This window comes from Mixophyes fleayi, chromosome 1 (assembly GCF_038048845.1).
Source record: "Mixophyes fleayi isolate aMixFle1 chromosome 1, aMixFle1.hap1, whole genome shotgun sequence".
NCBI classification, from domain to species: domain Eukaryota; kingdom Metazoa; phylum Chordata; class Amphibia; order Anura; family Limnodynastidae; genus Mixophyes; species Mixophyes fleayi.
In genome coordinates this window covers 214,656,326-214,682,806 of record NC_134402.1, presented here as the reverse complement: position 1 = coordinate 214,682,806, position 26,481 = coordinate 214,656,326, and the positions used below count along the sequence as shown (strand labels likewise).

The 26,481-nt window shown below is 44.9% G+C and overlaps 1 protein-coding gene across 1 annotated transcript in view; it reads left to right on the top strand.

Annotated features, from left to right (window-relative positions):
- LOC142149657 (scaffold attachment factor B2-like) overlaps window positions 1-26,481 on the top strand; it is a 57,719-nt gene that overhangs the window by 19,109 nt on the left and 12,129 nt on the right. The window contains exons 9-16 of the mRNA XM_075204975.1: window positions 1,417-1,523; window positions 2,149-2,258; window positions 2,482-2,573; window positions 9,101-9,237; window positions 9,437-9,727; window positions 21,157-21,294; window positions 21,419-21,458; window positions 21,683-21,777. Coding sequence (XP_075061076.1) covers window positions 1,417-1,523; window positions 2,149-2,258; window positions 2,482-2,573; window positions 9,101-9,237; window positions 9,437-9,727; window positions 21,157-21,294; window positions 21,419-21,458; window positions 21,683-21,777 — 1,010 coding nt within the window. The remainder of the gene's footprint in view (window positions 1-1,416; window positions 1,524-2,148; window positions 2,259-2,481; window positions 2,574-9,100; window positions 9,238-9,436; window positions 9,728-21,156; window positions 21,295-21,418; window positions 21,459-21,682; window positions 21,778-26,481) is intronic.

Here is a 26,481-nt window from a genome sequence, read left to right as displayed (position 1 = left end):
CTCCGGTATGTACTCGGAAAGCGGTTTCCGCACAGCCGGGAACCGTATCGGCGTAGGAGGCTAATTCCTCAGATTGTGGAAAAGATCTTCATAAAAATGAACTTCAAGTTCCACAAGGAAGGCCTTTCCCGCCAATTACATCAAAATACGGATACATCTGTAATGGTGGATTCCACGAGTGATGAATTCATAATGTGTGAGGATGATGTACACACTGATGAGGGTGAGGATGGTGACAACATCTTGCCACAGTAGAATTCATTAACAGCACTGTTAGTTTAGGTGTCTTAAGCCCAGTGTTGGCTTGTTTTGTGGGGACCCAAACAAACCAAGCACATCAGCCTCAAAAGTGGCACTCCTTGTCGCTAAAGTGTTTGGTTTGTTAAAGTGTGCATGTCCTTTATAAGATCCAACATAAGGGTGGGTGGGAGGGTTAGCGATCATTGCCATGTATTAGCTGTAGAATTACCACAGTTATCCAAGGAACGGGTGGAGCGATCATTTGAGCCATAACTGATTTTATGATCCAAGGGCAAATACATCTTGCACCACTTTTTATTTCTGCCACTGCTGTGTGGCAATATTTCCTAGATGTGCTATGAACTGCTTTGTGTTTGTCATTGCTCTGTTGCATAGCATCCAGCCAGGTCACTGCAGTCTTTGTTTGAAAGTAATATTGAGATGGTTAAAGTGGACTGCAAATGACTTCAAATTAGTGTTAGAGGTTAATAATAATGTAAGGGGGGGAAAAAAGCAAAATGTTGTGATTTTAGCAAAAAAAAAAAAATGGGGATCTAAAACCAAAACACGCAAGGGCGGTTTTGCCAAAACACAGTTAATCCAGATTCAAAACCGAAACCAGAACATGAGCGTCGGTAAACATCTCTACTGGAAATGGGTACTAATTTACTATATCCTACTTAAAGAAGTAGTTCAATAGAAGGTTTTTTTTTCTTTAAATATCTTATAAGCTTGCATCTGTCCTACAAACCATTATCTCCTTTTCAGAATCTCTCTGGAGGGGAGACCAGTATGGCTGCCAGTCTCTCACTCACAACTCTCAGCATGTCATGTGAAGGAGAGGGAAGAGTTTACAGTGTAGAAAGAGCTTGAGTGGCCTACCTAAGCCTCCTTGCTAACAACATCATGTACCATGAAGCTGTGGTTTCCACATTAGGCAATAATACTGGAAACAGCAGAAGTATAAATTTGTTAACAGCAGTCTAAAGGATGGTGGCTTAATATATAATGCTTAAAGCTGGCATTATATTGACATTTGCAAAACTGGCTTGTTGAAAATTAGGGCATATGATTAAGCATTGCATTGAATCATTTTCTATCTCTATCTGAGTGTATGTATGTGTATTCTGTCGGTTCGCTAAGTATGTATCACTTATTTTTTTTGTTTTGATCAAGGCAAAGAATGAACCTGCTGGTAAGAAACCTTTGGACAAAGAAAATGAGCCCAAAAAAGAGAAATCATTAAGTGGTGAACGACGACCTTCAACAGACAAGTCCGAAAAGTACGAACATAATGTCTTCCTTTTGAAGTCTTAACTTTGTGTAGAGGACAAAAGGGGAGACTGCGTTCACTGATGGTGCTAGTACATTTAGTAACTGTAAATGTATTGTAGAGTATTTAGTGTAAGGCTGGGTACACACTACACAAAATTTCTCTCAAAGAAATATCCTTAATGATTTTACCACCGATTTTTAAAATGTCCAGATCAACATGCAGATTCCTGTGTACATACTAAACATATTTTACAATATTTACCTTCAGATCTGTGCTCTTCATCTGTCCTAACCATCGGCTGAAAAGATCTTCACTCTGCACACTCCATAGAGATCTATGGAGATTGCTTGTCATGAGTGCATACACATTGCAGAATTGGAACAACATCATTCCATTGTTGAACAAGATTTTTAGTTCAGTTTAAAAATCAAATGAAACGAGACTATGAGCTTTGGAACAATAATTGTTCATCATTGCAGTGTACACATTGTGTTATGGAGCCTCATGCTCGATTATCGTGTGATTGGCCCGATAATTGTCTAAAAACCCTGTAGTGTGTACACAGCCTTAGCCACTGTTTTTATAACTGCCATTGCACTACAAATAAAACCTGTAATTTATGCAATTTAAAGGTCTTCACCAAGCAAGATAGATGAAGTCTCTGATAAAGGTGATGGCACAATCACAGATAAGGAAGAGCACAAGAGTGGAACATCTGATCGGTCAAGAACTAGTAAATCTGGTATGTTAACAGATTGTCTTGGTAGGCATTATGTTGTGTAAATGCATTTAGAGCTGCATTTCCAACTATTTATCAAAACGTGTTTGCCACTTAAAAATGACACTGGAGTGGAAGGATCAATCGGAAGCTGCAGTCATGAGGGCTGTGCGATGAACTACAGAGCTTTAAACTGAACTTGCCATGGAAGTGCATACATTTTTTCCCTTTTTTTCCCCACTGCTAGGGAGCAGAGGAACTGAAAGGACCGTTGTTATGGATAAATCAAAGGGAGAGCCTGTAATTAGTGTGAAAACCTCATCTGATTCAAAAGAAAGGGTAAGAATGAGTGTGGATTTTTTAGGTGTCAAATAAAATAGTGTTGTGTTTTTTTTCTCTTTCATCCGGTCTGGGGGACACTGCTTACCATGGGTTGTGGAGGGGAGCTTGGGAGTTGGCACCTAACTAGTTAAACTTTAGTACTGCCGGCAGACCCCTCCCCTCTACAATCCCCCTGCCTCTTCCTGTCCAGTTTTTTTTAGGTGCCCTGGAGTTGGGGCAGTGTTTTTAGTACGTAGTAATATATTTACTTTATTTTATTGATTTTTTTATATTTTTTTCCCTAGCAGTGGCAGCGCTGGAGTGTGTTCTGCTATAGAGAACACACTCACAGCAGGACAGCGCAGGCATCCCTTTGCCAGATGAGCGCCAGCGGCGCTCACTGGCATTGATTTGAACATTCTATAGGTGCCTGATTGAAGAGTGACAGGCGGTCTCACGGACCGCTGTCACTCCTCCAGCCCCCACCGATAACCGGCGCTGCCATTACAGGCAGAGAGTGCCGGTTATCGGCAACGGAAGACGCCGGCGGCCATTTTTAATTCGGAGGCCAGCGCTAATGGAGAAGGAGGAGAGGGGGCCATACCACCTTTCCCCCCTCATACATAGGAGGGGGGTGCCGGGTAGCTAACGCTGCGGAGACCTTTGTCCTGGAGGTCTCCACTACTCTGCCACGCTTGGAGCTTTTATTATAGGCTCCGTTTTTTACAATTTTATTTTTGAAAGAAAATAATATAGCTGCAAAGCGGCAGTACTGAAGGGGGGGAAGCTACAGCATAGCGTTCCCCCCCTCCTTCCAGAGAGAGATGGTCTTTCCCAGCCTTCTGGCGCCAAGAGAAGCCCGGGAAGAGGAACAGTACGGAGGGAGCAGGCACAGGACTACTGCTGTTGGACTTCTCCCTTTCTGTGGCCCTTTTGGCCAAGTATCACCTTTATTTGAACTATCAAATGTTAATACCTGTCCTAGTAGGATTTACATTAAGTCTCCTACTGGTTTATATATTATTAGTGGTGTTATTTTTACAAGTACAACGGTTATAAAGATCTGTTGATTACTTGTTTTGTTTTATATACCTGTTCCTCCACATTTATATAGACATAGATAGATATATATATATATATATATATATATATATATATATATATATATATATATATATATATATACTTGCTCTCTCTATCTCTCTCTCTCCATTTCTCCTCTGTACTAAACAGTAATATTTTACTCTGTGTGTTTGGTGTGCCTTCCTTATAAGAATGACAGATAAGGGAAAGGGCCCCATGGCTAAATACTTCACATGCTCAAAGTGTCATGTAAAATTACCGTGTGGCCAGAGGGACCCCTTGGCGCTCTGCTCTGCGTGCGAAGCAGGGGCTCCCACTACGCATACCCAGCAGATTCCAGCCCCACCGGCGGAGGAGCCGGCCTGGGTGGCCTCCCTGACAGTCGGTTTCCTCTTTAGCTCAGATGGTCTTTCAGTCAAATCAGTTGCTATCTACTGTAGCAACTTCGGTAGCTAATAATGCTAACCCACAGTCAGACCTCCCAGCTTCCTCAGGTTCAAGTGCAGCGGGTCTGCCAGGACCTTCCTCATTGCAGCCTGACCCGGCTTCTGTTGTTACAGACCCGGCATGGTCTACAGCTTTTTTGAAGGGCTTGAACAAGCTTAACCAGTTGCTTGATAACGCTAGTACCCCACCTGCTAAGAGAAGGAGACCTAGATCAGTAAACCCTCTTATGGTCCTATCTGATTCTGAAGAAGGCTCTGAGGAAGAGGGGGAGATTTTTTCGGATCCTGACCTATTAATACAATCGGAACAGGAAGACCATCCCAAAAACCAATTCGTAAATGATTTGGTTTTAGCGGTGAGACAGGCGTTGGACCTCCCAGAGCCAGAGGATCTTATCCCCAGAGACAGAAGCCTCTTTAAGAAGGATAAGAGAAGGGCCAGCCATTTTCCCCCTTCTGCTGAGCTTAGGGTTATTGCTGAAGGGGCATGGAAGCAGCCTGAGAGAATGTTTTCTATTTCTAGGAGATTCTCCTCCCTGTATCCCTTACAGGAGGAAGAGGTAGCCCGCTGGGAGACTATTCCCAAGGTAGATATCCCTATTGCCCGATTGGCAAAGCATACCTTACTCCCTGCTCCTGGTTCAGCGTCCCTACCGGACGCCAATGACCGCAAAGTTGAATCCCAGTTAAAATCCATTTTTGCGGCTGCGGGTTCTTCTTTCAGACCTACATTTGCCTCAGCTTGGGTGGCTAGAGCCATGGAAGCATGGGCGGACCAGCTGGCGGAGGCCTTGCAGGACTCAGAACTTTTACCCCTGGCCCTGCATTTAAAAGAGGCTTCCGGGTACCTATACGAGGCAGCCCAGAACTCAGCAGCGGTTTCCTCTTCCATTCAGGCGGCCTCTATTTCTGCAAGAAGAACACTATGGCTGAAATCCTGGGAGGGTGATGCAGAATCAAAAAGGTCCGTTGAGTCTATTCCGTTTTCTGCAGCAGGATTGTTTGGGCCGGAATTAGATACCCTCATTTCTCAGGCAACGGGGGGCAAAAGCACTTCCTTGCCAGTATACTCGTATAGGAGTCGCAACCCACGGGGCAGCTCTTTTCGCCAGCCCTTTCGGGGGACCTCCTCCCATAGGGGGCAGTCTTTTAGAGGCAGACAATCTAATTCTCGAGGCTCCTCCACCAGGGGGAGATCCTCGTTTGCATCTAAGCGCCAGGCCTCCAAGACTCAGGAGAAGCCTGCGTCCTGACGACCACCCTATACCACAGGGGGCACCGGTGGGGGGACGTCTGTCTCTGTTTTGGGAACAGTGGGCAGCGTCCTCCCAAGACCCTTGGATCCGGGGTATTATTTTAGAAGGGTACAGGATAGACCTATTGGAGCCCGCCCGCAGCGTTACTTCCAGACACCGCTACCCCGGGATCCATTAAGAAGACAAGCTATACAGGCTTGTGTCGCTACTCTTCTGCTTCAGAAGGTTATTTGCAAAGTTCCAGATTGCCAGAAAGGTTGGGGTTTTTATTCCAACCTGTTCCTAGTAAACAAGCCGGACGGCTCCTTTTGTCCCATCCTAAACTTAAAAAGCCTCAATGTTCACTTAAAAGTGGACAGATTTCGTATGGAGTCTCTGAGGTCAGTAATAAACGGCCTAGAAAAGGACCAGTATATGGCGTCCATAGATATAAAGGACGCATATCTTCATGTTCCCATTTGGATCCACCATCAGTCTCTTCTCCGATTTTCGGTGGGATCACTCCACTACCGGTTTCAGGCTCTCCCCTTCGGCCTCTCAACTGCGCCAAGGGTTTTCACAAAAATTATGTCCATAATGGCAGCATGTCTTCACCTGCAGGGAGTTCAGGTCGTTCCTTATTTGGACGACCTACTTATCAAAGCTTCCTCAGAGAAGTGTCTACTTCATCATTTAGCCCTCGCCCGTGCGGTTCTCGAGGGCCACGGTTGGCTGATAAATTTAAGAAAATCCCAAATGGTTCCGTGTCAGCGCATGGTTTTCCTGGGACTCATCATGGACACCAGCAAACAAAGAGTGTTTCTCCTAGTAGAGAAGATGAGCTCTATTCAGTCTGTAACTTCTCAAGTTTTGTCTTCCCCAAGCCCATCAATGCATTTATGCATGAGGCTCCTCGGAAAGATGGTGGCCTCCTTCGAGACCATTCCCTTTGGTCGGGCCCATTCTCGATGTTTCCAGTGGGATCTACTGTCGAAATGGTCAGGATCTCACCTTCACCTGGAACTTCAGAAAATCTCCCTATCCCCGAAGGCGAGAGAATCTCTTCAGTGGTGGCTGGTTCAGGATCATCTGAAAGTGGGCAGATCCTTCGCTCCGTGGTCGTGGATCATTGCCACGACGGACGCCAGCCTGAAAGGTTGGGGGGCGGTAATCTTGCACCTCCGACTTCAGGGACGCTGGTCGGTTCAGGAATCAGCTCTATCCATAAATGTATTAGAATTGAAGGCCATTCTCTTGGCCCTCAAGGGAGCCCAGTCCTTTCTCCGGGGTCACCCAGTCAGAGTTCAGTCCGACAATGCCACGGCTGTGGCATACGTCAACAGACCGGGAGGAACCAGGAGTGCAGCTGCTATGGAGATTGCAGCTCAAATATTGGTTTGGGCAGAGTTAAACGTTCCGGCAATATCTGCAGTTTTCATTCCAGGAATAGAAAACTGGGAGGCGGACTATCTAAGCCGAAACCGGATGATGCCGGGAGAATGGTCGCTCCACCCGGAAGTCTTCCAGTCTCTGGTTCGGAAGTGGGGTCTTCTGGACATAGATCTCATGGCCTCCAGACACAACAGGAAAGTTCCAAGGTTTTGCGCAAGGGCAAGAGACCCTCTAGCGGCGGCAGTGGATGTCATGACGATGCCATGGGAGTTCAGAATGGGATACTTGTTTCCTCCAATTCCCATGCTTCCTCGCATCCTCAAACGAGTAAGGCAGGGCGGTCTGCCAGTAATCCTAGTTGCTCCCTCTTGGCCGCGCCGAGTGTGGTATGCAGACATTTTGTCTATGGCGGAAGGTCCAGGGGTCCTTCTTCCGCATCGAGACGACCTTCTTCTGCAAGGTCCATTCCAGCACCAGAGTTTACCTCGGCTCAGTTTAACGGCATGGCTGTTGAAGCCAGCCTCTGGAGGTCTAGAGGTTTTTCATCCAGAGTAGTTAACACTTTGATGTTAGCTAGGAAGCCTGTTTCATCTCGCATATATCACAGGATCTGGAAGGCCTACATTGAGTGGTGCGAAAACAGGACATGTAATTCGTCCGCTTTTCATATTCCTCTCTTGTTATCTTTTCTTCAAAAGGGCCTGGAAGCAGGTCTCAGATTAGGTTCCCTAAAGGTGCAGGTATCAGCACTTTCAGTATTTTTTCATATGTAATTAGCTGATTTGCCAGATATTAGAACTTTTTTTCAAGGAGTCTTGCACATACAGCCTCCTTATGTACCTCCTACAGCTCCGTGGGATCTCAACATGGTACTGGATATGCTCAAGGGGCCTCCATTTGAGCCCTTGAGGGTGACAGATTTAAAATGGTTGACCTGGAAGGTCCTCTTTCTCTTGGCTATCGCATCAGCTCGTAGAGTTTCTGAATTAGGAGCCTTGTCCTGTAAAGAACCTTATTTGGTTTTCCACGAGGACAGAGCGGTGTTAAGGACCCTTCCTTCTTTTGTCCCCAAGGTGGTGTCGGCTTTCCATCTTAACCAGGAAATTGTAGTTCCGGTCTTTTCATCTGCTTCCCATTCAGATAATCTATCTATGGATAAGTTAGATGTTGTTAGAGCTCTCCGCATTTATGTCAAAAGAACTTCACAGATTAGGCACACTGACTCTGTTTGTCCTTTATGACGCTAATAAGAGAGGCTGGCCAGCCTCTAAGCAATCCATCGCAAGATGGATTACGTCTACCATCAGACAAGCATATATAAAGGCTAACCGTCCTGTGCCGGAGAGACTTACAGCCCATTCCACCAGATCAGTAGGGGCTTCGTGGGCAGCGCGGAATGGAGTTTCTGCGGACCAGCTTTGCAGGGCAGCCACCTGGTCCTCTGTCCACACCTTTACCAAATTTTACCAGTTTAATATATTTGCCTCTGCGGATGCAAATTTCGCTCGTAGTGCTTTACGAGCAGGATTTTCAGAGTAGTCCCACCCTTAGGGGGCTGCTTTAGAACGTCCCCATGGTAAGCAGTGTCCCCCAGACCGGATGAAAGAGAAAAGAGGATTTATGTACTTACGTTAAATCCGTTTCTCTGATTCCGTCTGGGGGACACTGCGATCCCTCCCTTCTGTTTTTCTTCTGTGTGTTCTTGTTTGACTGCCCTCTTTTATCCTGGGGCTTTTTAAAACTAACTGGACAGGAAGAGGCAGGGGGATTGTAGAGGGGAGGGGTCTGCCGGCAGTACTAAAGTTTAACTAGTTAGGTGCCAACTCCCAAGCTCCCCTCCACAGCCCATGGTAAGCAGTGTCCCCCAGACGGAATCAGGGAAACGGATTTAACGTAAGTACATAAATCCTCTTTTTTGTTTGTTTTTCCTCCTGGTAGGTCATAAAACTAGCCCTAAACTAGATCGGCCTCCCACATGTGGATTTACCTGTATTGCGTTGTATTCTTCCTGCAAGGACTCTTGTCACTTTACTGTCAGCCAGAAGGGACATTTGAATATTAGTCATAACTCTTCCTTTTGTTCCCGTTTTCTTAAGTGCAGAATTTCTACGTTTCGTTATCAGATATCTACTAAAAGACTTGAATACAGTGTCATAACTGCATGATCTAAATTCTAACTAGAGTGAGGCCAGGGAACACAATGGATAAGTCACAGGAGCCAGTTACAGCTGTCTCAATTGGGGAGATAAACTATTTACCCATGTAAAGCTTGTTGGATAGAAATTATTTTTTTTTTTTTTACATTTTCTGCCTGTCTAGGCTACAGGTGAGGAAATGTTTTTTTGCAGTAAGTGCATATACACTGAGACAATACTTTACTATATTTTAGAGTTCCAAAAGTCAGGAACGAAAATCTGAAAGTAAAGAGAAGAAGGAGATACTGTCCTTTGATAAAATTAAGGAACAAAGGGAACGCGAGCGACAAAGGCAAAGAGAGAGAGAGATAAGAGAAATGGAGAGACAAAGGTATGTTTTTAGTGAGTTGGTTGTATTTTTCGTCCGTTATTTCAAGAAAATTGATATGTTGAAGGTTAAGAGTATAAGTGGCAATCAAGTTGTCTTAGTAATGTATTTGTCAAAGTGAAAAAAATGAAGGCAGTATTTTTTTTTTCTCATGAATATACATCATCAAAATGAGGGTAATTGGCTAATTTTTTTGCAACAGGGAACGAGATAGAAGAGTGCGAGAGAGAGTCCTAATGGTCCGTGAAAAAGAAGAACGTGAGAAACTACGAAGAGAACGTGTCAGACTTGAATTTGAAAGGGAACGCCTTGACCGGGAACGAATGGAGCGGGAAAGACTGGAAAGAGAGCGGATGCGCATTGAGGAAGAGAGGCGAATAGAACAGGAGCGTATCCAAAGAGAACGAGATGAACTGCGTCGCCAGCAGGAGCGGTTGCGCTATGAACAGGATCGTCGTCCAGGAGTACGAAGGCCATATGATGTGGACGGAAGGTAAAGCTTTCGCTTGATAGTTCTTGGAAATGAAGTTACTTATAATGTTAACTAATTGAATATTCGAAATGGCTTATTGCTACAATATTTGATTCAGGCTTGTGACTGTAAGGAATAGGTGGAGTTTATTTTGAGTGTAGGGGGTTCAGATTAATGAGGTGTATGTTGTCAGTTGAGTAGTACGGAGGGTTAAGCGCAATGTCTGAGTTTCAGTAGAATGTGGAGATTTTGGAGGTATTTGAACTCTACTACATATAAATTAAATGTTGCAGTACAGTCTTTAAATTTTAATTTCGGACATTGGTTACCTTTTGCATCCTGATCCTGCTTTAGTCCTCCTTAATGTTGTAGTGGAGCAAATTTCCCAGATGGTTAGGACTCTTCTAATGCATATTTTGTTTTCATAACAGTGAAATGAACAGTGTAAATTTTGGTGTGGCTGGAATGTAGGATTGTTACAAATTCAAAAACATTTTTTCTTTACTTTCATTTTTAATGTATTCGAACATGGCAAATAGCTTTTGTGAAGTCTTTGTCTACATCATGGGGGTTAAGAAAATCTTAGTGAAGTGTAAACCCACCTCCCCCCCATCTATATCCCCCCAGTCAAAGCCATTCATTATTTTCAATATGCCCATAAGAGCAGAACGTTGTCAACTGTGTTGCCTATGGCAGCACTGTCACCCACTGTTCGCATATTGGAGCTCCTGCAGTGGAGATAGACACTGCGCCTGGTAGAACTCCTCTCTATCGGCACTTAAGCCCACATACTGAGCCTCTGGGCTGAACATATTTTATTTGTAATGCTTTGAAGAAAATATCAATCTGGTAATGTGGAGGAGAGCAGGAAGGAACTCTTTCCTCATTAATGCACCCGAACCAAAGGTGAATAGGTTTTGGTCTTTTCGGCCTTCAGAACAAGATGGGCTTATTCCAGAGGACAGTTCTTAGCTCTTCGTGATGGCCAGCAGAAGGGAAGACAGGTCTCCTATGACAGTTTGACCAGCAAGGTGGATTCTTTACCAACCTAGGATCTCCTGTGGTGGATGCTTATCTTCTATACAGTCACCAGTGGTTCAAGACCACTCAGGATTCCTGGGTGTGAAGTATCATGGATCTGAGATATATCCTAGATCTATTGAAGACCTCGCCCAGACGGTGCTTCATTACAGGTTTTGCCATAAACAGACTGAATTGGCCCCTTGACTTTTTAATCTTTACTGTCCTCAGAAATAATCATCCTGTAATGGAACATCAGAAAAGGTTGTGTTTCTGCTTGAACCTTTTTCTAGTCAAAATGCAAGACTGTGCTTTCAGGCAAGTTTTGAACCTGAAAGAGTTAAACATCCATCTTTGAGTCGGCAGGATCAAGGTAGAGTCTCGGAGATCTGTGATAAACTGCATGATGTAGGAAGAATTTCTTGTGTTCATGGACATCAGGGATAAATATTTGCATGTACCAATCTGGGAAGGACACAGTGACACCTCCAGATTTGCAGTCTGATTTACGCATTACCAAATTTATTCAAGTTTGGTCTAGTGATTGCGCCATGATCTTTGCAATGTCCGCTGTTTTTGTGACTATCATTCCTTAAATAGACAACCTACAGCCTATCAAAGCAGATTCTTCTGTGCGTCTCAAGGTTCATACTCCGACTGCCCAGATTTTAGAATCGCACTGGTGGCTTATAAATGATAAAAAAAAAAATCCAGTCTGCTTATCACCCAGTACATAATTTTCCTAGGATTTCTATTTGGTACTGTACAACAAAGAGCATGTTTACCACAGTATGACATCCTCTTATTAGGACAATGGTAAGACTCTAAGTCTACAAGTCTGGAGGGCAGTGACCCTGCAGAACAGTCTACAGCCATGGTGGTCCCAACAGGAATCAACGTTGAATGTTGTGCAGCTCAGAGTAATTTTAAGCGCTCTTATCAAGATTCAACCTTTTCTGAAGGGAAAGTCAATTAAAATTAAATTTGACATAATTTACATTCTCTGCTGTATTCATTCTGGAAGTAGAGAACTGAGAAGTGGATTTTATCATCAGAAATGCTATACATCCTGGCGAAATTGTCCCTTTATCCAAAGGTATTCCTTCAGCTAGTGAAAAAGTGATCACCAGATGATCACATGATGGCATCTCGATTGAAGGGTGTCTAGTAGATGTCATGTCTGTTCCGTGGATCTTTCATCGGCTTCACATCTTCCTGTAGTAATTGCTAGCATGTGGTGTTCTAAAAGAAAAAATTAAGAAACTTTGTGTTCCTGATTTCTCTGTATTGGCCCTGAAGGTCTTGGTACACACAGATTTTAATGATGGCAAGAGGCCCGTTCTGGTGCCTTCCTCTAATGCAAGGCCTGTTATCCCAGGGTCAGTTCCATCATCTGGATTTATATTGATGGGCTTTAATATTATGGCTGCTGAAGCTGATTTTGAAATATAAAGGTTTCTGTCAAGGTAATGGAAACCATGCTGAAGGCTAGAGATCTATCTTCAGCTAAGAACTGTCATAGAGTTTGGAAGACTTGCATCTCCTTGTTTGAGTGAAAATGTTTCTGCTTTCTTTACGTTTCTTCAGTCTTTATTGGAAGGACTGAAGGATGGCTTAAGACTAGGGCTCTTAAAGTGCAGTTTTCAGCTCTCCCAGAGAAGATTGGCACTAGTCCCAGAAGTTGTCTTTTCTTCCATTGCTCTGTGGGATCTTAACCTTTTTTTCTAAAGATCTTAGTCTCCCTTGTTTCGAAGCTTTAGACTAGGCCTGTCCAACCTGCGGCCCTCCAGATGTTGTGAAACTACAAGTCCCAGCATGCCCTTCCAGCTATCAACAGGTTGTCTGCTGGCAAAGCATGCTGGGGCTTGTAGTTTCACAACACCTGGAGGGCCTCAGGTTGGACAGGCCTGCTTTAGACCCTTTTGGAACTGCATTTTCTTTACTATTAGCGATTTCCAGCTGGGGCATATAGCGGAAGGGAAATTTACACTTCAAAATTTTATTAGCATCAAAGATTCTGCACGCATCTTTATACCACATGGTTCCATGGTCTACTGGTCTATTGGTGGACCTCTGGCAAAGGATTTAACGAGAACCGAAATCCCTTTTTCTCTGTCCTACCACTGGGGGACACTGTGATACATTGGGTATAGTAGATGGGACTGCAGTTTAGGCACTTTATAAAACTTGTTTGTTCCCCTGACTCCTTCCCCACTATGCCCCTCCTCTGTAGCTGAGACTTCAGTTGTAAGTGCCTTAAGGAGTTAGGTCACTTCAGTATAGGCTCCTGCCTATACTTGCTTTAGTATTAGGTTTTCATTTTTTTATTTTCTTTCCCTGTCAGGTGCAGCGCTGGACTCGATGCAAAGACCCAGAGGAGTGAATAGACCGGGTGGCTTTCTTCACTCTGAGTCCCAGCGCAGGTAAGCAGCAGTTAAAGCTCGCTTCCCTCGCACCTCTGCTGGCAGTCTTCCCCTAGAAACGAGCACAAGGGGCCATATTTTTACAGTCTGCTTTTTGGCAGCCTTATTTGGGGCACTGAAAATTTGTAACTATATTGGCCATATAGCGGCCGCGGCCACATTAGGAAATAGCAAATGGGAGTGAAGCTGTAACAGCCTCACCTGCCCGCCCGACTTGCCGGCAGCCTCCCCCTCCTCGATAACGAGCTGCGGGGGAGAAGGACAACGATCGCTCTCTTAGGAGGCGATACAGTTGTCAGTGAGACCGTACGCACCCTGGGCACGAAATTGCGGCGGTTCTCACTTTCTCAGCCAACAGCCATATTAAAAAATATAGGCTGATTTGCGGGCATTAGAGGCGGCCATGTTAATGGAGGATCTGGAGAGTTCACTTCCTCCTCTCCCCATCGGCTTCCTGGCGCGGCTGGCTGACATCTTGGCACTCCAGAACACACACATCACAGTGCATGCTGTTCCCTACTCTGCCTCTCTCCACCTGGTATTGTGGTATCGTTTTTTTAATTCTATTTTTAAACGATTTTCAGCTGTTTAACACACAGTCAGGACTATTGTTTCAGGGTCCTGTGACTGATGTATGTATGTGTATGTATTTGTATATATGTATGTATGTGTGTATGTATATATGTATATGTGTGTATATATATATATATATATATATATATATATATATATATATCAATCATAGGATTACCGATTATACAAAGTTGGTAATTTCCTATCCTCCTGTGACATATTTTGCTTTTTAGGCAGATATATATTGATATATATATATATGTATGTGTATATGTATGTATGTGTATATATATATATATATATATATATATATATATATATATATATATATATATATATATATATATATATATGTGTATGTGTATGTGTATGTGTATATATATATATATATATATATATATATATATATATATATATATATATATATATATATATATATATATATATATATATATATTTTATACAGTGTTATCCCGTGGCAGGCTGGTTGGTCTGTATAGCCAAGTGTATATGTGTCTGTAAATGTGTATGTGTACATCAGGAGCTGTGGCTCAACTGATATATAAACTGTTATGATAACATAGTATTGTGGGTTCTATTCCGCTAAGAGCACATATATATTACCAGTTAAAAAGATAGAACAGATTTATTCTGTGTCTTCTTTCTTACTATTGTATCAGTCTACAATAGGTGACTCTTCCAGGAGTAAAATACTTGCTGGTTTGCAGATACTACAATATATATATATATATATATATATATATATATATATATATATATATATTGTCCAAAATAATTGTTATACAAACTTATTTCCTGTCACCTTGCCTACCATTGCCTTATGTTTTCAGACAGATCCACTGGGAGGTCTGAGTGGCATTATACAGGTGCAAAATGTAATTTTTAAATTATCCTTTCAACAGCCTAGCCCGAATGCCTCGCACAGACTGCGGGGCTAGGGTCTACAAACAGGGCGCTCCCATTTCGGTGTTTGCAGTTTTGCAGAAACAGGTCTGGCCTAAATCACTGTTGCCTCTGGTGGCCGAACTCATTAAGTCAGAATCGGGATGTAGTTCATTCCTCACAAGAGGATATCTATTTCGATCTTGTTTTACGAACAAGAACATTATTCCCTCTGGTTACACACACGAGGTTGATAATCCCAGCTTAAGCTTTACACAGTTTTAGCATTTACAAAACACCAGTCTATATTTCAATTCGCAATTTGAGACCCTATTTGAGACTTGGTGTCTGTCTTTTGAAAACAAAACAGGTAAACAGTAATAGACTGGCCAAATTTTCAACTCCCCTTCCTCTCCCGCCAGAGTGAATACAAGGGAAGTAATCCCTGCTGGTGACAACCCTGTGGCTTTTCAGTTCTCTTATTCTGCTATCCCTGGCGGGAGCTGACAGAAGAGGTTCTCCTACACAGAGCAGAAGCTGGTAAAGGGTTTTATCTAGAGGCTCTCTGACAGAAGTTCTCTAGCCTTTATTTACATTAAGGGTTACTGGGGTGGTTTGTATTCACCCAGCAGAGTCATAGCTGGTAGTCATACAGCCATACAGCTATGATACCAATAGTTAGCTACATGCTCACAGGACTACGTTCCAATAACGGAACTCTCAGTTTGCACTATTATAAGCAAGTATCCTAAAGGCTTTTGGCGGTAGGTGTGCTTCAGGCCATGACTTTTACGTGTTCATCCTCTCTGTTGATCTGAGGTCAGGGTGCCACGTTCTGAGTCAGGCCTAGCCTTACAAGGGGGCTTATAGTTTATGGCAGTCAGGTAAACACCCATACGTCTGGGGACATCCCCCGAAGGTGGAAGTTATTTATTACTACCAACGCTTAGCTTCCTGATCTCTGTGGTGTTCGGCCCCGATCTCTGGACTGATCTCTGGCCCGATCTCTGGACATTGCTATCTCCTGCTGCCTCTCCTCGTGTCTCCCCCACCTGGTCTGCCGGCCAGTTCCTCTGGACACCCGCCGCCATCTCATCTCCTGCTGCCTTGTCTTCGCCCTGCGGGCAGCCTGGCCGCGTCTCCCGCTGCCTTGGTTGTTCCTGACCTCTGGTCTACACTACACTGACGACTACAACGACCTGTGGTGATTAGCCCTGCACTCCCCTTCCCCGGTCTCTGGACTCTCCAACCAAGAACTCTCCGGTTCCTGGACTCTCCCGTTCCTCACACCTGGTACCGGCTTTCTGCAGCCCCTGTTTTATCCGATTACTTTGATTTATTTATTTATTTTATGACTTAGATTTATTTTATCGTATTGTAGTGTATACCTTCTACTTAGATCTATTTCATCGTTACTTAGATTTATTTTATCGTATTGTAGTGTATTCTATTTTATCTTATGATTTATCTTATTGCTTTGCATCTTATCTTAATATTATTTTATTTTATATTATTCACACTGTAGCTTTTATTCGCTTTTATTTCAATTCATCCCATTTTTCATTTTCTTATTTCATTTCATGTCATTGCATCTACACTTTATATTAATTTTATTGCATTGCATTTAACTGCATTTCATATGGTCTTCGCCACTGCCTTTGATCTTGCTCTGTACTATGCCGCCCCGCTCATTTCCCATACCTATCCTCTCCCCCACCCCCCTTCTCCTGCCCAACTCTCACCACCCCACCTCTCACCCTCCCCCTCGCTCCTCCAACCCCGGCAATCTCATCTGCATCTCCCCTGCTCCCATCCTCCCTTTCTCATGCGCCCTCTGGAATTCCAGGTCAATCCGTAACAAACTATCTTCCGTCCATGACCTCTTCATCTACAACTATCTAAATCTTCTTGCCATCACTGAAACCTGGCTTCTTCTGACACGGCCTCTCCTGCTGCTCTCTCCTATGGGGGTCTCTCCTTCACTCACTCCACCAGACCGGATGAGCGCCCAGGAGGTGGAGTGGGCCTCCTCCTGTCCCCTAACTGTACTTTTCGGGTTATTCCTACTTTACCTTCCCTCTCCTTCTCCTCCTTCGAAGTTCACTCCATCCGTCTCTTCTCCCCTATCCACCTCCGTGTCTCCGTCATCTACCGTCCCCCTGGCCCCACGTCCCTCTTCCTCGACAACTTCGCTGCCTGGCTCCCCCACTACCTCGCCTCTGACCTCCCCTCCATCATACTTGGTGACTTTAACATCCCCATTGACAACCGTTCTGACCCCGCCACCATTAAACTTCTCGCCCTTTCCTCCTCTCTTGGCCTCACTCAGTGGACCTCTTCCCCCACCCACTGTCTTGGTCACTCCCTCGACCTTGTCTTCTCTCATCTCTGTGATCTCTCTGACTTCTCTAACTCTCCCTTCCCACTCTCTGACCACCATCTCCTCTCCTTCACTCTGTCGTCCTCCCCCGCTCCCGCCCCGCCTAAAGCCACCCTCACTAGGCGCAACCTTGATGCTATTGACCCTTCCTCTTTCTCCTCTTTTGAAACTCTACTATCACCTCTTCCTTCCCTGGCCTGTCCTGACGAGGCGTCCTCTCTCTACAACCTCTCCCTCACCACTGCCCTTGATGCTGTTGCCCAGGCCTCCGCTATCCGCAGACGCCGCCTTATTCCCCAACCCTGGCACTCCAAACTCACCCGCTTCCTCCAAAAGTGCTCTCGCACTGCTGAACGCCACTGGAGGAAATCTCGCTCCCTGGCCGACTTCCTTCACTTTAAATTTATTCTCTCCTCTTTCTGCTCCGCCCTCTCCCTCGCTAAACAATCCTTCTTCAAGTCCCTCATTTCCTCTCAATCCTCCAACCCCCGCCGCCTCTTTGCCACCATCAACTCCCTCCTCTCTCCCCCTACCTCTCCCGTCCCGTCCTCCCTCTCCGCTTCGGACTTTGCCACCTTTTTCTCTTCCAAAATTGAGGCCATCAGACTGAACATCTTCTCTTCCCCTTCTCCCACCACCCTCATCACCTCTCCTCCCGCCAACAATCAACTCTGGTGCTCCTTTTGCCCCACAACAGGGGAAGAAGTTAGCTCCCTCATTCTTTCCTCTCCTCCCTCGACCTGTCCTCTCGATCCCATCCCCTCCCACCTCCTTCGCTCTTTCTCCCACTGTCTGCTCCTACCTTGCTCACCTCTTCAACTTATCACTCTCCTCTGGTGTAGTCCCCTCCTTTAAACACGCTCTTATCTCTCCCATCCTCAAAAAACCCAATCTTGACCCCACCTCTCTCGCTAATTATCGCCCCATCTCACTGCTCCCCTTTGCCTCCAAATTACTCGAGCGGATTGTCTGCAGCTGCCTAACCAGGCACCTCTCGGTCTTTTCCCTCCTTGACCCCCTCCAATCCGGCTACCGTCCTCTTCACTCCACCGAAACTGCACTGGCCAAGGTTACTAATGACCTCCTATCGGCCAAATCCAAGGGTCACTTCTCCCTACTAATCCTCTTTGACACCGTGGACCACCCCCTCCTGCTTGCAAACCCTTCTCTCTTTCGGTCTCTCCGGATCTGTCCACGCATGGTTCACCTCATACCTTGCTAACCGCTCCTTCTCTGTATCCACGTCCGGCTCTTCCTCCTCCCCCTGCCCTCTCCCCGTCGGAGTCCCGCAGGGCTCTGTCCTCGGCCCTCTTCTCCTCGTTCTACACTTCCTCCCTTGGTGCTCTCATCTCCTCCTTCGGTCTTCAATATCACCTGTATGCTGACGACATTCAACTCTACACCTCTTCTCCTGATCTTTCTTCTACCCTCTTCTCGTATATCTGACTGCCTCTCCGCCATCTCCTCCTGGATGTCCGAGCGTTTTCTCAAAATTAATTTCTCTAAGACTGAACTCCTTGTCTTTCCTCCGTCCAGACTCCCATCCCACCACGACCTCTCTATTGTCCTCAACAACACTACCATCTCCTCTGTCACCCAACTCCGCTGCCTGCGTGTCACCCTCGACTCCTCTCTCTCTTTTGCCCCCCATATTCATGCCCTTGCCCAAGCCTGTCGTTTCCAACTACGCAACATCGCCCGCATCCGTCCCTTTCTCTCTCAGGATGCCATTAAGACTATCATCCACGCACTCATCTCCCACCTGGATTACTGCAACCTCCTCCTCACCAGCCTCCCCCACTCCCATCTCTCCCCCCTCCGCTCTATACTCAATGCGGCCACGAGACTCATCTTCCTCTCACGCCGCTCCTCCTCGGCCTCCCCTCTCTGCCTTGCCTTACACTGGCTCCCCTTCCCCTACAGAATCCTTTTCAAACTCCTCACCACCACTTACAAGGCTCTCTCCAACTCTACTGCCCCTTATATCTCTAGCCTCCTCTCCATTCACACTCCTGCCCGCTCCCTGTGCTCGGCCAACGATCGACGCCTCTCCTCAACTCTTATCACCTCTTCCCACTCCAGAATCCAAGACTTTTCCCGCGCTGTCCCCCTTCACTGGAATGAACTCTTTTGTTCCATCCGTCTCTCTCCTACTCTGTGCTCCTTCAAACGTGCGCTGAAAACCCACCTCTTCCTCAAAGCATACCAACCATCCACATAACCCCGCCACTCGCTCTCAACTCGCTCTCCCCCTTACCTTTCTGGCTCCCCCTGTTCCTGTTCTGTTCTCCCTCCCTTAGGAGGGAGAGCAGGGCCCTCTTCCCTCATGTCTCCCTACCTGTTCTTCTGCTCCGTTTTTTGCATCAGCCTGCCTGGAGTTTCTGAAGTATTGGTATTTTTGTTTATTGTTTTGTACTGTTTCACCCTGTATAGTCGACTGTTTTGTACTGTGTACGGCGCCGCGGAAACCTTGTGGCGCCTAACAAATAAAGGATAATAATCGCTAGACGTTTTCAGCCAGAATATTATTCTTGCAGCCTCTCAGCAAGGTGCAAGTCTGCATTATTGATTTCGCAGATGGTCACCTACCCAGGTCTTCGCTCATTCTACCACACCAGAAGTGTTGCCTTATGCCTCATCTTCTAGACTGGAACACTCCGTATCTTCCTACCAAAGAACACGCTCATCTCTCTTCTACACAGTTCTAGAATGCTCCTTTCAGTAACATGAGTTTCCTTTTGCTTTCCTGGTTAGGTCATAGGGCACTCCGAGAGGGAGCCCAGGTTCCTTTCACATCTTAACCTGTTTTCTGTTTCGGCTCTCAATTTAATTACCCTCAAGTGTTTTTTTTTTTCCATAGCCAAGTCAGGTCTCCCTAGAACTTAGGGGGTGTACATGCTAATTACAGGTTCCATTTCCTCGTGGGTGCTAAAGAGTTTCTATGAGTGGGCGCATCGCAGCTAGTCTTTTGGCTCGCCAGGTGTCTCGCAAGGCAGGGTTCTCCTGGTTTAGGGGACTATCATAGACGTCCCTCCTTTCCCGCTTTCCGGAGCGGCCTCATCTCGTAGTTCGGGCCTTTTTTGCTCTTCATCATCTAGTTTGACGCTGTGGCGTTGGACGCCCACCCCTTACGACCAGAGAGTCTTTGCAGGCAATGGTTGCTACCTCCAATACAGCCATAGAGCTGCTTCAGCTGTTCTCCTTGGGCTAGAAACAATATTCAGTTGGTGTAAATTCCTAGAATTTCACATCCCACTCAAAAATGTCTAAAGGGTATTCTTTAAGAAGCGGCTCCGATAGGAGTCTCCGCCCTACTTCCTTTAGCGGCAGTTTCCGTGGCTCTCCGTCTAGCTCAGCGGAAGGTTGTCTTGCTTTAGGGGTTTCTTCAGGCTCAGCCCACCTTTGGTTGGTCGGGTATTTCCAGGGAATCTAGTTCTCATCATGGGGCTTGCTTTGTTGCAGCTTCTTGGACGGTACAATAGCGTCATTCAATGGCGAGTCGTGCAGCGTCTATTTCTGCTGCATGTTGTTTTCTTTGTTGCATGCCTTTGCATTCACTAATGCAGGTTTTTGGCCACAAAATATTGCGCACAGCCGTTCCAGAGCATTCCCGTCCTTTGACACAGCTTTGGTAGCTCCCCAATTTATCGCAGTGTCCCCCAGTGGTAGGACAGAGAAGACTATTTTTACTCGCGGTAAAATCAATTTCTCTTACTACACTGGGGGACACTGCGCACCCTCCCTTGTTCTGAAAGTAGTGCTGTCCTTGGTGTTAATTTCTGAATTGTTTTTCCTCTCTTCCTGGCTTGGTTATACAAAACTGAAGTCTCAGCTACAGAGGGGCATAGTGGGGGAGGAGTCAGGGGAACAAACAAGTTTTATAAGTGCCTAAACTGCAGTCCCACCTACTATACCCAATGTATTGCAGTGTCCCCCAGTGTAGTAAGAGAAATTGATTTTACGGTGAGTAAAAATCCTCTTAGTCGTCTCACAAAGGTATACTTTTCATGTACTCTTCAGATTTGGCACTATTTATAGACATACAAGTGCATGGTTTGGATTATATGGTTTAAGCATTTCATAGATTAAATTCACTTTTTAGTTCAGCATGTGTTATTGCAGAACTTTTTTTTTTATATATTGGTCTGTAGAAGAGATGATCCTTATTGGCCAGAGTCAAAGCGAATGGCTTTGGATGATCGATATCGTGATTTTGGAAGACCAGACAGATTTCATGACTTTGACAATAGGGATCGTGGTCGATACATGGATAACTTCCGTATGGACAGGTAAGTTTTTGTCCCTCCCTTGCGCCCCACTAAAAAAAATATTTGAATTTATGCAATTGTAGTCCTATACCTTCTGGTTGGTGCATTTTATGATAACTTAGTGTAACTTTCAAATGTGTTCTAGGAGGGATGAATCAAGGTCTGGCTTGGGAGGCAGAGATGTGGTGAGTATATCCAATAAAGATGCATATGTTTCCATACCTTTAAAAACAAAGTTAATGTAAGCCCTACTATTCAGAGTTTCATTTACTTTTCTGTTTTAAGCAAATACAGCAATTTAAAACTAAATATTTCACTTGCATGAGCATTTTGTTACTAGTTACCCAAGGTTTGAGGTTTGGCATCCTTACTTTTATTACTTTTATTTTTCCCTCCACATTTCATATAGAATTATCCAGATCGTCATGGAAGAGAGCCTCGTGATGGGTGGGGAGATTATGATAGACGTGTCAGTGAAGGGCGGGGTATGCCACCACATGGAAGGTTTGTAAAATTTGAGGTTACCACAAGCAAGTTACATGTTTTGTTTAATAATGTGTAATAATCCTCTTTAAAATACAAGCTTTGAGGTGTGGTTTAATGGTCGGGTACGTAACATTGCAGGTCAAGCATAGTGTCTTTTTGGAATTGTCCAAAAATGTGACCACACTTAGAGGTGACAGTCACTTAGTTTGCTGTGAACATGTACAGAGCAATAACCTAAAGCTCTGCCATTTTATTCCAATGTGCTAGGCAAATTATGGAAATTTGAATTTAGTATCCCTTTAAGTTCACACAGCCTGTTAACACATTTTCTCCATCTGGGGGCCACTGCTACCATGGGGTTGTAGCTGGGGAGTGTGGAGTTGGCACTTAACTAGTTAAACTGTGGCTGCTGACACTCTAGTTAAACTGTGGCTGCTGACAGACTCCTCCCCACTGCACCCCCCTGTAAGCTAATCAGTGTAGTCTAAGTGCCCAAGAAGTTGGGCTGACTTTTATTTTGCTGCTGTTAACCTTGTTTTTATAGGCTGTTTTTCTTTCTAGGTTAGTGTAGAAAGGAGATAGAAAGACTGGGACAGCAAGCCTGCATTACTTACAGGGACTGCAGCGCTGTCAGTTCGGGAGAGCGGCGGCTTTCACAAAAACCGCCATCTTCTTTGTATGATGCTTGGAAAAGACGCGGCCACATCGTTTCCAGGGGACCGGCGCTGCTCTGTGGAGCATAGAGCAGTTCCAGAATCCAGAAGTGATGGCCGCCGCTATCTTGGAAGCTACAGAGTTCCTTCCTCAGAAAGGGGCAGGGGCCGAGCTACTTTGGATAATGCATTAAGATAGAGGCAGTCTGCAGGTTTAATAGGAAAAGCGCTGCAGACAAACTCTTACAAGCACTCAAGAGGCCCGCTGGATGCTGCAGACAGGGAGGAATTATTACTTCCACAGGGCCAAAGCATCGCCTTGGGAAGGAAACATTAAGCAGGATAGGCTAAGTATTCATTCTCTAGATTACACTGTACTTGCTATATAAGAGGAAGTATATGGTGTTTCTCTTTCATCCGGTCTGGGGGACACTGCTTATTATGGGGTTGTGGAGGGGAGCATGGGAGTTGGCACCTAGCTAGTTAATCTTTAGCACTGCTGACAGACCCCTCCCCTCTACAATCCCCCTGCCTTTTCCTCTTCCTGTCAGTTTTTTTTCTAGGTGCCCAAAGGAGTTGGGCAAGTTTTAGAAACAGCTAGTTTTTTCTTTTATTTATTTTTTAATAACTTTAATTTTCTTTACTTTTTAGAATAGTTAGGCTTAGGGCAGAGCTGGCAGTGTGTTCTATTATAGAGAGCACACTCCCAGAAAAGATGCAGAACTGACCGGGCTCTGTCAGAGGGAGCAGACTGCTCTCCATGGCAGAGCAATAGCGGTCAGATTACAGAGTGACAGGCGGTCTCCCGGACCACTGTCACTCTTGGAGGCTCCCCCGATAACCGGCGCTGCCACTGCAGGCATAGAGCGCCGGTTATCGGAATACCTTGCCGGCGGCCATGATGAAGTCATTGGTCCGCGGAGAAGCGCAAGAAGGAGAGAGAGAGAGCTGGGGCCATACCAAGATCCCCCCTCAGGAAAATATGAGGGGGCATCGGGGTATATATCTCTGCAGGAGACCTCTTCTAAAAAAAGAGGAAAGGAGAGACAGAAGGCTGCAGAGGGGGAACTATCACAGAACTCACCTGCTCTTCAGCACAAGTGGTACAGTCCAGTCTTCTGGCTCCAAAGAAGCCCGGGAAGGAACTTATCTTGGAGGGAGCAGGCACCAGGACACTACTGTTGGACTTCTCCCCTGTGTGGCCCTTTTGGCTAAGTACCAAAAACCTTTCTTTAACCATTTACAAACTGTATTTTGTGGTTTGAGGAGGGAGGCTAGTAAGGATTATTGTATTATCTTACTTGCATAAATATTACACTGTCTGTTACACACATACAAGTACAACTTTTATTACAGATTAGTTGGTTACTTGTTGCTTGCTCTGTCTCTCTCTATATCGTTATCTAGTGTGTTTGGTGTGCTTTTCCTTATAAAATGTCAGATAAGGGAAAAGGCCCTATTGCTAAATATTTTACATGTTCTAGATGTCATGTTAAATTAACTTGTGGGCAGAAGGACCCGTTGACGCTCTGCTCTGACTGTGAAGGAGGGGTCCCCTCTTCGCAAACCCCGCTTAAGTCAAACCCCACTGACGGAGGAACCGGCCTGGGTGGCCTCCCTGACAGTCGGTTTCCTCTTTAGCACAGATTATCTCTCAATTTACTCGGTTGATATCTAGTGTGGCTGCCTCTTTGGGCCTCCCTGCTGCCACAGGTTCTATTGTAACGGCTATAGCAGGACCTTCCTCTTTGCTTACGGACCAGCCCCCTGTTCCCACAGAACCGGCATGGTCCGCAGCATTTATAAAGGGTTTGGATAAACTAAACCAGTTACTCGAATTCCCAGACATTACCCCTGCTAAAAGAAAGCGGCTTAGATCCGCTAATCCTCTTATGGACCTCTTAGATTCTGAGGGTTTTTCAGAAGAGGAAACAAATTTTGATCCTGACCAGGTTCAACCTTTGGAACAGGAAGAGAACACTAAAAGTCAGTTTATTGATGATTTGGTTTTAGCCAAATCATGCGGTTATCATATGCATCATATGTTAGGGACCTAATATTATGATGGGTCATTCCACTACCTTGGACTTTTATATAGTGATACTTTGACCCTTATGTGACACTAGAGTTATTAAACTCTTTATTGTAATTATCCAACAACATGAGTATTTCCCTTGTATCATAGAAAATAACACTTTGGGTGATTATTCACTCCGCTACTGAGATCGGTGGATTTAATAATTTGAAACTGCATATTGTTTAAACACCACTCCTGTGACAAGAGATATATACAAACAATAAAGAAACGCTAACCATCATTATGTTCCTCTCCTTATTCCGGAACCTTTTATAATATATACACTTATATCCTGAATAATATTGGAATAACTGGGGGATGGGTATGTGTTTCATCCAACCCCTATGTTGAATAACAGGAAAGACAGTTTGAATCTCCTGTCTCGTTTCCCAAATATAATAAAGGAGGCATTTTATGGTTTTCTATGTTACACATGCATACATTGTAAATGGTAACGCAATACATAGTAATGTGGGGTAACAATATTCACCTTGATTAATAGAACGGTGATTGCACCCACCATAGGAATCATCTCGGTAAATATATTAGTCAATTTGGTCTCATGATGATAAATCTCCACCATGATTTAATTGGAGATTGGACCTATCGAACTAATTTTCAATATTCCTCCCAAGGAGATTAACCAGCAATTGTGACCGGCTCCCCCTATGGGTCATTTCCTATTTTTATTTCTCTAACACCTATTTCCAACTTTTGCACCTCTATATATTTTTAAATTCGCCTATTCTGATGAGATTCTGGAGATCTGTCGTCATTTTAAATAATTATCAATAAAAGTTGATTTTATTGTTGTCCTAGAAATTGTTACAAAGCTGAATTGCTTAATAAAAATTTTTTGGGGACAGGAGTGCCTCATATACTACTTTGGTCGGTTGATTTATCAACCGATCTTTTTCCCTTCTAGATTCGTTTAGTTTGGAGAGCACCCCCTCACCGTACACACTATATGTATCTGAAGTTTGTCCTTACCTTAGAGCGGATTGGAAATCTTTTTCTCTTTCTGTCTTATAATGGACACCAGAAGGCGCAATTTTTTCCACAGGACTAGGTTTTATTGGTACAAGACATAGTGACCAGGGTTTTAGACAGTCATAAACCACCTGTGCTTCTTTGCACAAGGTTACTGGGCAAGATGGTCTCGACCTTTGAGACAATTCCCTATAGAAGGTTTCACTCGAGATGTTTCCAGGGGATCTCCTAAAGCAGTGATCAGGTTCAGCTCTCCACTTGGAGCACAGAGGATACTGTTGTCCCCAGAGGCCCGTCTATCTCTCAGATGGTGGAAGAGTCAAGAACACCTAAGCAAGGGCAGATCCTTTGCCCTGTGCTCCTGGATCATCATAACGTTGGATGCCAGTCTAAAGGGCTGGGGTGCAGTGGCGCTACATTTGCACCTTCAGGGTCTTTGGCCGGGACATGAAAGTTTTCTTCCAATAAATATCCTGGAGTTGAAGGCCATGTCTATGGCTCTAAAAGGGGCTCAGTCTCTAATTTAGGGATTCCCAGTACGATTACAATCTGATAATGCCACGGCGGTGGCATATGTCACCAAACGGGGGGACAAGAAGTCCAAGAGCAATGGGCAGATATTTGGGCAGAACAGTTCATCCCATATCAGTCGGCTCTATTCATTAGTCATTCTAAGTTGGGAAGCCGACTTCCTAAGTCGTCACAAAGCAATGCCAGGGGAATGGTCACTCCATCCAGAGGTTTTTCAGATGTTAGTACGGAAGTGAGACCTTCTGGATCTGATGGCGTCCAGACACAATCTGCAGGTTCCCAGGTTCTGTGTAAAAGCAAGGGATCCGGTGGTGGTGGACATAATGACAATGCATTGGAATTTCCAGCTAGGATATTTTTTCCCTCCCATTCCAATGCTCCCCCGGGTACTCCGGAGGGTCATGCAAGGAGGATTCCCAGTTATACTGGTGGTTCTCCATTGGCCCTGCAGGATATGGTATGCAGACATCC